The following is a 10,892-nucleotide window of genomic DNA, read 5'->3' as shown; positions in this document are numbered from 1 at the left end:
CTTTTTCCATCTTAGCTAACTGGTAGCTATGGTTAATCCTAAGTCAGCTTCTCTACCCTAAATCCGTTACACATGGTTTTACTCACAACTGGTTATTTCTGAGGCCAAAAGAGACTTCTTGTTGCTTAGTTGTTTGCAGTCACATACAACTCTTTGGGACCCCAACTGGAGTTTTCTTGGCAGAGGTAACTTCAGTGGTTTGCCATTTCCTTCTCCAGCTCATTTTGCAGATGAGGAAACTGAAGCAAACGGGGTGAAATGACTTGCCCGGCGTCACACAGCTTAAGGTCACATTTGAACTCGGGTCCAAGAGACCTCTACCCACTAACCCACTAATAATAGTGTTAATAATAGCTAACATTTATTCTAGGTAGCAGGCACTGTGCTAAGTGCTTTATACCAGCTCATTTTGTCCAGACAACCACCCTGGGAGGCAGGTGACTTGTCATGGGTTACACAGCTAGTACTAAGTGTCGGAGGTGGGATGTGACCTCGGGTCTTCCTGATGCCAGGCCCAGTTTCTGATCCTTCCCACTATCTCCACTTGGATTCCTATCACATCAAACACCTATCATTTTCTCTCCTCCTTCACCAAACCCAGCTCCTTTACCTATTTTCACCATTCCTATAGCATCTTCCCTATTCCAGTTATCCAAGCCAGTGGTATCAAACTCAGATGGAACAAGGGCCACTTAACCATACATAAGGATTCTGTATATTGACTGAGCAAACCACGGACAAGTATTACCCATTTTTTATTGTATTTTTATTTGTTAACTATTTCTCAATTACATTTTAATCTAGTTGGGGCCCACGCTAGAAAGTGTTGTGGGCTGCGGGTTTGACACCTCTGATTTAGGCTACAGACCTGAAATTTCTCATTCTTCTCTTTCATCCTTTGTCCAACCAACTATGAAATCTTTCTGATTCTTCCTTCTAAATGTTTCTCAAATTTGATCCCATTTTCTCCATTCATGTCATTACCTTTTAGCTGGACTGCATGCAAGACCACCAGAATTCAGATGATCTAACTTCAAATCCTGGCTCTGATATCTACTAGATTGGCAAATCAACACCTTTGAGTTTCAGCTTTCTTATCTGTAAAATGGGAATATTATCTGTATTGCCTATTTTCACTTTTTTAAATAAGACTGTATAAATCTTGAAGCACTATTATTCCTTTTTTTTTTTTGTGAGGCAATCGGGGTTAAGTGACTTGCCCAACGTCACACAGCTAGTACGTGTCAAGTGTTTGGTCTGAGGCCAGATTTGAACTCAGGTCCTCCTGACTTCAGGGCCAGTGCCCTATCCACTGCGCCACCTAGCTGCCCCCACTATTATTCCTTTGAACTATACTGCATATGCTGAGCTCTGCCAGATTAGGAAGCAGATAGGTGGCATAATGGATGGATGGCTGGCCTTGGACACAAGATAGACCAGAATTCAAATCCTGCCTCAGGCATTTAAATTGCTGTGAGACCTTGAAGTTACTTGAACTCTCAGCCTCAGTGTTTCTTATCCATAAAATGGGAAACTAGCACCTACCAGAGTTGTGAGAATTAGGTGAGATAACATAAGTAAACCTTAAGGCACTATATAAATGCTAGTTATTATTATCATTAATTCTCCTAATGCATAATTTTCATTGCTAAAAAAGCTAAAACAATCTTGGGCAACAGTAGAAAAGTATTGTGTCCCATTTACAAAACTATAGTCTCATCATATTTTTCACTGATCACATCATATCTGGGGTGCCATGTCAAACTCTAGGTACATTAAGGTCACTGAGAAATCAAAATGAATCCAGGATGGCAACCTGAGTAATGAAGAGTCTGGAAATCATGCTATACAAGGAATGGTTTAAGGGAGTAGGAATGTTTTGTCTGAATGAAAGATGAAAGTGAAGACACGAGAGCTCTCTTCAAATATTTTGTGGGCTATTACATGGAAGCACTACAATGTGTGGAGTTGACCTCGGTCTAATAGTTGATAGTTATAGAGAGGCAGACATTGCTCAACATAAAAAAAAACAAAAACTGATCACTAAAATTCTTCAACAGTGAAATGAGCAATGACCTTCCTCATCACTGGAAGTGCTTAGATGGAAAGTGGTTATCCATCAAATCAGTTATAAAAGGAATTCTTGCATCGGGAGGTGGTTAAACTGGATGGCCAACACGACTCTGACATTCTATGTCACCACTCTGCTGAAAAGACTTTTAGTTGGTTCCACATCAAGTCAAAATGCCACTGCCTCACAACCAAAGCCTTCTATAATCTGCCCCCACTCAATCTTTAAAAAAATTATTATTTTTTTTTACTATTCCATTAAAAAGTCCCCTTGGTATGGGTCAAACCACTTTTCTCATTATGTTCCACTCTAACTTCTGCCTTTATCCATTTACCCCTCTTCTCTGGCTATTCAATCCTGCCCCAGTCCCACTTTTCCATGAAGGAATTCCCAACTATAACAATTCCCACTCATCTCTCCTATTTTTGCACTTCTTATCAGCACTGAGGAATTATTTAGTGTCTCTTTATTATCTAATTTACTGTCTCATGTTTATTGGACTGGACCCCAACTAAACTCCAAGTTCTATGAAATCTGGGACCACCTGTGACATTTCTCTTGCATCTACCAGAGTAACGCAGCACACTTTCATCGACCAATTTGTAAAATTCAAAGCTGGTTAATCTTTCGTAACTGGTTCACAGAAAAATCACTACTAACATACAGACAGTGTGAGTTCAATATACAACAAGAAATTAGCATTTTAAACAAAAAATTACTCAAAGTATCAGAGATCTGAAATTCTAAAGTAATGAGCTGCCCCCTCATGTGGCATACCAGAACTAGAAGAGAAAGCAAACACACATCTTCAATCTAACATTTATTTAGATTTTTTTTGCAACTATAAATTACAATCACAAGTACACCTGCAAATCTTTGTCTTAGTTTGTTCAACTAAAGTTTTACATAAGCATACACAGAATGTGTCAGTTTGAAACAAATCACAGTACTCCTTAATGCGTTTTGCAAAAGAGGATAAAAGATCTTGGACCCAAATCCTTGGAAATAAATATCAAGTGACCATAAAAAAATTCAGCCATTTTAGTTATTCAGTGAAGTTCATGCATACTCAGTGTAGAGAATTAAAGTTCCTCCTTGAAATATCCCAGTTTTGCCAATGACATCTCTTTTCTCAACTGCATAACTTCCCAAAACATCTGATCAACTGCACAGAAGAGAAAAAAAAGGACACACAAATCATTAAAGACCACCCTAAATTCTAATTTAATCTTTCACTGAAGCACATTTGAAACCAAAGGATTAGTTTAAACTCCCATCACTAAGGTTTGTCTCAAGAAATCTGAGCCTGCATGCTTCTCTTCATTAAAAACTATTCATTATTTTAATTCATTTTTTGATAGTTGCAGTTAACACTTAAAAAATAATTATTAGAGTAGACATGCCATAGCATTTTAAGTATGATCCAACTTCATCAAAAATTAATGCTATGCTTGTATTATAGTACTATTTATATTAAAAGTTACTTTGTTCCAAGAAGAAGGAGACACTTCAAAGTCATCTGACATATAAATGTTGTCATCATCAACAATTAAAATTAATACTCGATTACTCAAGAACTTATTATCTAATTCTTAGATCTCGTTCTGGCTGGCTACCTCCTGGCCATTTCTGAATATCTTTATTAGAAAGTAAGCAAGAAAAAAAGGAAACTCAAATTCAGTGTGGCTACTCCTAAGTACAGTGGTAAAAGGTTTATTATTGAATCAAACTGATGACAAAAGTTAATTGAGAGCAATTAATTATCTGTGGATTTAAATTACCCATATTCTTCTATTACAAAGGCTAAGCATTGGTTCTATAGTTGAGGCAACCCAGGATCTTCATTTTGTTTCTAATGACAATGGATTGAAAAATTTAATAGATTTCTCTTCCACGTACAAGGACACAAAATACTATGGAGGGGAAGGGTTAAAAAAAGCAATAGTATCACCTCTTCCCCTGAATTCATCTCCTATGCTTTCAACCTTCATGAGAAAAAACAAACTAAACACTTTTCAGTCTTCACCGTTAACAAAAAAATTTCTGTAGAGTTTTAAACAAAAAAAAAATAAACATTCAATTTTATGTAAAGTATTTGTTTTTCAACTTAGAAATGGTCTTTGTCTTTGCTAGTCTAGTCCTATGAATAGGTATCTGACAATCTTTCAACATGAGAAGTATCACACAATCTATCACACAGAAACCTAAGCATAGTGACACAAATTTTTAATATGACAATCCCCCAGATATCATTTACATAGTTCAACCATTACAATTCTAACTGTATAGGAAAAACACATGAAAATACCCAAGCCAAGAAAAGGATAGTTTAGTTTTGAATTAGCATGTTTTGTTTCATACAACTTGGTTCATCTGGATGAGAAGTGACAAAACACCACTATTTATTTATTTCAGGGATAGGAAGATTTTCTGTCCCCAGCAAAAAATGAACAGGTAGAAACCCATAAATTGAATTTCACCCAGTATAAAATTAATATGACCTTGGCAGACTGCAATGATGAGCTAGTTTTAGGATAGTAATATCCAATTTGTGAGACTTTTCTTGGGTTTTAAGACCACATTCAACTTTTTAACTTGAAACTTGAATAAACTGAGAATTACTAATAATTACTAATTAACAAGAAAGACTATATTAAAAATTAACACACTTGCTTGAATTTGGCTCTCCCAGGTATATCATCTGCACGTCTCTCCTGATTTAGAAAACAGTAATCTTTATTCCATTCAGTACTGTCCTCACAAAGGCTTTACTAAATTTCATACATGTAAGCAGAAAATATAGAAAAAAATGTATTGTTAGCTCTTTCATGGTTTATGACCAATTAAAACAAATTCTAGATTCTGCTCCATTCCTTGAGAGGCAGAAATTCAATGGGCTATGTACTCCCCTCATGTATACTGACTTATCACACCACTGAAGAGAAAACTGCTTCTGTCTAGAGGCAGAATGATTAAAACAAAACAAAACAAAAAACCTATGCACTTAATTACAAATTTACATATCAGTTTATTGGTATTTAAGAAAACTCAAGAAAATGCCAACATTAGCATTCCTTCTTGTTTCAGCATTATTACTAGGGAATAAAAATATATTCCAAATTTTTGATGCATAGTTGAAGGCAAGCATTTGCTAAGGTAAGTACTCACCATCCTGCTGTTTCACAAGTCCCTGCTGGATATAGCGAATGTATGTAAAAAAGTTACACACTGATGTGATCTAAAACCAAAATAAAAATGTCACAAAAGGTCAACACGTTATATGTAGGTGTACATATGAGATAAGTTTGAATAAAAGTTATGGCAAATTACATACCCTGTATCTGCAAAAAGGAGAAATGTAGTAGTAATTGCTTGAGTCTCCTAATTTAATTCTGTGTTTGCATGACTTACTCTGACCACTGAGAGCACATTTCCTGTAAAACAATTACAACCTAAGTTATTTAGTGTTGAAAGCAGCTACCCCTTCCATCCCATGTAGAAACGATAATATTTAGCATAACAATGTTGGATGTAACAATGTTTGGGATTTTCTGAAATCCAACATAATGATAATTTTCATTGTGTATTTTTGTTATTTTTGTAACAATCTCCACACAAAGAAAACGGAAGTAAAACAGTGAGGTTTGTATTATTAAAGTGTTAGACCAGACTCCTAAGTAATGTGATCTCTAATGCTAATTGGCAGGTGATACTCTGCAGACAGTTTAGAAGTAGAATACAGGTGGTATGTTTGGCCTCAGGGGAAGGAATGCTGTGGGGAGTTCAATTCTATCACATCCAGAAATGAATTAAGGCTTTAGTAACTGGCTGCAAAAGGATTTCCATCTGCTTGGTTAGTGACAGTAGAGTTGCCTACAGGGCAAAAATGAGAGATAAACAAAAGGAGAAAAATAGGACAGTACTCAGCTTTCCATCTGGGGTACAACATATTCCTTTCTTACATGAAAAATTAATCATGGCTCCAGTGTTTGTTAAAATATAATTAATCAGAAGAACTTCAAGTTAGGATTTGGATGACAGTAAAGATAAAACATTTGGCTACATTTTAAGGCCTAAATTATTAGGTGTGGATTTAAAGAGCCAACTGCAAAGAAATTATATGTATCCTATAGTCTGATGATGACACAACAAACCAATACTTTCATTTTGAGGATACTTTTGGCATAATGACTAATCTAAAGAAGTACAGCCATATGATGATGATGATAATAGCAGCTAACATTTATACAGGACTTTAAGGTTTGCAAAACACTTTACATATTATCTCATCTAATTCTTACAATAATTCTGTGCAGTAGGGGCCACTAACCTCATTTTACATACAAGGAAACTGAGTCTGAGAGAAGTTAAGTGACTTGCCCAGATTCACATAGCTACTAAGTGTCTGGGGAAGGATTCAAACCCAGGTCTACCTGTCTCCCTCCTCTCATTCACTCCATCCACTCTGGCAAGCTCCCTCCCAGTAAATAATATTAAACAGCTAAAGCTGTATGTACTGATATTTCAATTATGATCAAAAAAGAAAAAACCACTCAACAGCCTATATGGATGATTCCCTGGTTACTCCAAAGGGCACACCTATAGCCACAAATGGATCTATGATTCCATTGATCTGGGAGTTCCCCAAAATGACACAGATCACAAGCCACGCACGTGGCTCATCATCCAGTGACTCCCGTTGACAACCTCCCTAAAGTTCAACGACAGGGACTCCACCCAATGTGCTGGAGGCCTCCTCCTAACATCAGGAGAGTAAGCATGGAAGACTCTTGCCACCCTCCTGTCTGCCATGCCTCCCCATGGAGCTGGGCCACATCCTCATCCTGTTACGCCTCTCCTTGATGCCATCTTTTGGATCTCTTTTTCCTCAGAATTCGTCACTGGAAATACACTACGCCTGCCCACTCCCGCCACGTGCCTCCCACTACCGATGGCGTGACGCTCACCTTTAGTTTTTTTGGAGGCAGGGCTGTTCCAGGTTTTGCTGCCATAGAACCACAACATTAAAATGTTGGTATTAAAGAGATGGGTCTTTGCTGAGGTCAGTAAAAGTGCTCTGCAATTTCCTAAAAGAAATCCAGCCCATCTCTTCCTCTTTTTCAACCCTGGGTCCAGGGCTCTGTCTGTCTATATCGTCTGTCCCAAAAATACGAACAATCTCTACAGGGTTCTATCCAAGTTTAAGCTGACATCTGAGCAAGAGACATTTTTCAGCCATATAGTCTTGCCTTGTGTGGATGGACACACCAAATTCCTCTGAGTGACTACAGATCTCTGAAAAGCTCTGAAATGCGGTGAGGCTTAATGCAGTCGAAACAACCATTAAGCATCATCCACAATCAGGAGCATGGAGAGGCCTTTCCCATCCCGGTAATCCTCCCTTGACCTGGACTCTTTCCTGAAGCCCCTCCACGGTAAATACAATGAGTGATCACAATCTTCCCTATTTTATGCCTCACTTGGTGTCTATTAATGGACGTCACTGAATATTCTGTTGTTACATCTTCCGAGGAAACTCATCCTGCTCTATAGATGGGAGACAATTTTTTCTGAAAGAGCTCCTAAGAAGACATTTCACTCTACCAAGTAGGATGCTTTTTTTTTTCTTGGCAATCAACCAAAGGGGGACCTTCAATGGTAAAGACGTGGTCTGTTGTTGAATACTGTTTGCCTACTTGTTTCACACAAATCTGCTTACTGAAAATGTCTTCAATCCATCTATACGTGACTCATAAAGATTGCGTAAATGGGAGAGCAGTTGTTGATATTTTTTGATCACTTGTTTTTTGGAATTAATAAGATCTGAGATATTTTCCACATCTTTGGTACTTTCCCCTCCCTTTAAATACTTGGTAAATTAAATTGATCTCTCAATGCCCTTACAATTACACTGACTCCAAAATTAGTCTCACATTATATTTCCCACTGTATTCCTTCTCTCTCTCCCTAGTCTAGGTCTTCTTTTAAGTAGCTAATTACCTATAAGAACCCTAAAATTTTCAATTAGATCATAAATAAAGGGATTTTGGGTTGGATATTTTGAAAAGGCAAGAATTTGTAATGTGAATAATCACATTCCAAATTTATCTCATTCTGGATAAAGTCAGATTTTCCATTGATTTCACTAAAGAGAAACACACCTGTACAGTATTTCATGTTTACAGCCCTGGGGTACTCTGGGTATGATGACATGAAATACTATGTAGGTATTCCACAGGAGTCCTACTCTGCTGCATCAATCTGACAGGGAAGTGATCCTGGCTTTTCAAAGGCTATGACAGAGAAGACAGGGCAACCTCTAGCAGGTTCTCCCGTGTTGGAAAGGCTTCAAGTACAGCCCGTAAACAGACTGAGAACCAGCCTTGCTAATCACAGAAAGGTTTATCACCTACATGCTACCCACCTCCTAATGACCTTTTTTTTTTTTTGGCAAAGGCAACCCATGAAACAAAGAAAAATATAAAATATAAATAAAATATAAATATAAAATATGAAAATATAAAAATATAAAATGTCCTGTGCCCTAGACCTTCTGTTTCTGCAGTGATGGTGGCCAAATGGAGGAAAAGGAGGCAGAGGGTACTAAGAATCACATAGTTTCTGGACATCAACACACATTCGTTAAACCACTGTAAGTTAACTGCTACAACAAAGAGACCAAAAGAGTGGAGAAAATGCTTTTAGTCAGCAAACATCTGACTTACTTGCCAAATGGAGAGATATGGCTGCCAAAGGCAACTCTAGGTTAGACTATAAATTTGTAAACTCCTACAAAGAAAGCAGATAATCGTGAATGGCTGCCTCATAAAACAGAGTGAAACAATGAAAGGTAAAACCAGTCTAAAAAAAGCAAGATTCCAACTAAGCTAAGTCATGTTCAAAGATAAAAATGAAAAAGGACTAAAAACAAAAGAAAAAAATGGAAAAGATTTGCAAAAATGATTACAACAAACTATTTTCTCTATTAAGGACAAGAACTACCATTAATATTATGTCTCTAATATCACAGTCCATGAGGTGTTTACAGAAAAGTATAAATAGCATATGATGTATAAAAAATAATAAATAAAAAGCATAAATGTTCTCTTTAGGGAATAAAGCAGACAAACTGGATCAAGTATGGAGAGGAGACTCATGCTGGAGGCAGAATAAACTGTGGGGGCACTGAGGGACCAAATTTATACAAATGTCCCATAATTATTTGCTTTATTGTATCATCGTGTCCTGCGTACAAGCACCACCTATCCTGTCACCTAGATTTCTAAATATTTGAGAACAGGGGCCTCATCTTTTCTTATCTCTTAGAGCAGCTGTTACAGGGCCTTACATACAATACACATTCAAATGCCAATCCCCCAAATCTATAAATAAAGTCTCAATCCAAGCACATTATTGGCAGAAACATATCTGGAGAGGGTACTTGACCTGGGATAGAAGACCTGGATTCAAATCCTGACTTCCCTACATACTATTTGAGTCTTGACCTAAGTTTTCTCATTTGCAAAATTAGGGAACTGACCAGATGATTTCTAAGCTTTTGGTTCTAACATTCTATGATTCTTATTGTACTAATATGGTAAAAATTAAACTTTGGCTGGTAACTCTGCTGTTATTTGAAATTTGTTTTAGCATATATTATATGCATAACATACCCAGGAGCTGAGATGTCCAACTAAACTGCTCCCATGTGGCCCCAATCAGATCAAAATGCAATTGGGAATGATTTGCAAAATAAATAAAAATATGAAACAACACAGATAATCTAATGTGTGGTTTTCTAAGTCAATATGTGAGCCACAGGGATCCATTTCTATGAATTTCACATCACTGCCCTGGAAAGACAAACTAAATTATAACATACAGTAATAATTACAACTTGTGAAAATTTAAGGTATGAAACACAACTGGAAATATTAAGCCCAACTTAAAATTCTTGAGTGTCTACTGAATGTGGGCAATATCCACCCCTATGTTCAAGATTCGATATAAAGTGGCACTAGAATAAATATCAGACTGAGCATCTGGCTTCAAGAGGAAGGGAAGCTCATAAAGACAGAATGAACGCCTCGATGAGCAATCAACAAAATACTACTATGACAATTTACACGCATATTAAATTTCAAAATAAAGCTCCCATCACTGCTATGACACATCTAATTTCCCTCTTCTACCTTGAAAATGGGTCCTACAAAGGGAGAAAACATCTGCTCCAGCTGTGGTTCTGCTGTCCTAAGCTGGGCTGGACCTAGAAAACCAAATGCCATTTTCTCAATGGCTCTCACATCACTGTAAAAAAGGCGCACGAGGGGCAGCAGAAGCTACCTTAGTGATGCTGTGTATTTCTGCTGCTACCCTGATCCTTCGTGGAAAGACCATGTCTGTGAAAGGACTGGGGTGGGGAGAGAAGGGTGACATTTCTCCCTCCAAGTAATAAAAACCACAGAAGGCTTCCTTCTAAGGTTTATGACACCCTAATATGAAATGAGAGGGTTGAAAGAGGTGATCTCTGGTCCCTTCCAGCTCTGATAGTCTATGATTCAGCAGGAGTGGGTACTGAGCAGCGCTGTAACTGGCAGTTTTTCACCTGGGGCAAAAACAGTTGGGAATGGGGGAGAAGAAAGGGACATCAATGGTGAACACAGAACAACATTGGGGGCAGTCATGTTGGCAAAGATGACAGACCATCTCCCAGAGAGTCTGGCCCTTATGCAGGGTTAAGGGATGAGGAGGAAGTCCCCAAGAGAAATGCTACAGTGACAGGGCCTCAGGAGTGACAACATGGGCATGATGTTGCCATATG

At 37.7% G+C, this 10,892-nt stretch overlaps 1 protein-coding gene across 3 annotated transcripts in view; it reads right to left on the bottom strand.

Annotated features, from left to right (window-relative positions):
* Nucleotides 1–2,876: 2,876 nt before the first annotated feature.
* The window catches only part of RAB3IP (RAB3A interacting protein), a 50,172-nt gene continuing 42,156 nt past the window's right edge, over nt 2,877–10,892 (bottom strand). For 2 of the 3 annotated variants that reach the window (XM_027873236.1, XM_027873249.1), the window contains 3 exons: nt 5,406–5,505; nt 5,240–5,309; nt 2,877–3,236 (listed from right to left, as the gene is read on the bottom strand). In XM_027873236.1, coding sequence (XP_027729037.1) covers nt 3,154–3,236; nt 5,240–5,309; nt 5,406–5,505 — 253 coding nt within the window. In that variant the 3' untranslated portion in view covers nt 2,877–3,153. Of the gene's footprint in view, nt 3,237–4,740; nt 4,843–5,239; nt 5,310–5,405; nt 5,506–10,892 lie in introns of all 3 variants that reach the window. The other variant, XR_003570106.1, reaches the window with a different exon arrangement.

This window comes from Vombatus ursinus, unplaced genomic scaffold, assembly GCF_900497805.2.
Source record: "Vombatus ursinus unplaced genomic scaffold, bare-nosed wombat genome assembly UNPS02003292.1, whole genome shotgun sequence".
Taxonomy (NCBI): domain Eukaryota; kingdom Metazoa; phylum Chordata; class Mammalia; order Diprotodontia; family Vombatidae; genus Vombatus; species Vombatus ursinus.
This window is presented reverse-complemented; position numbering and strand designations above follow the sequence as displayed.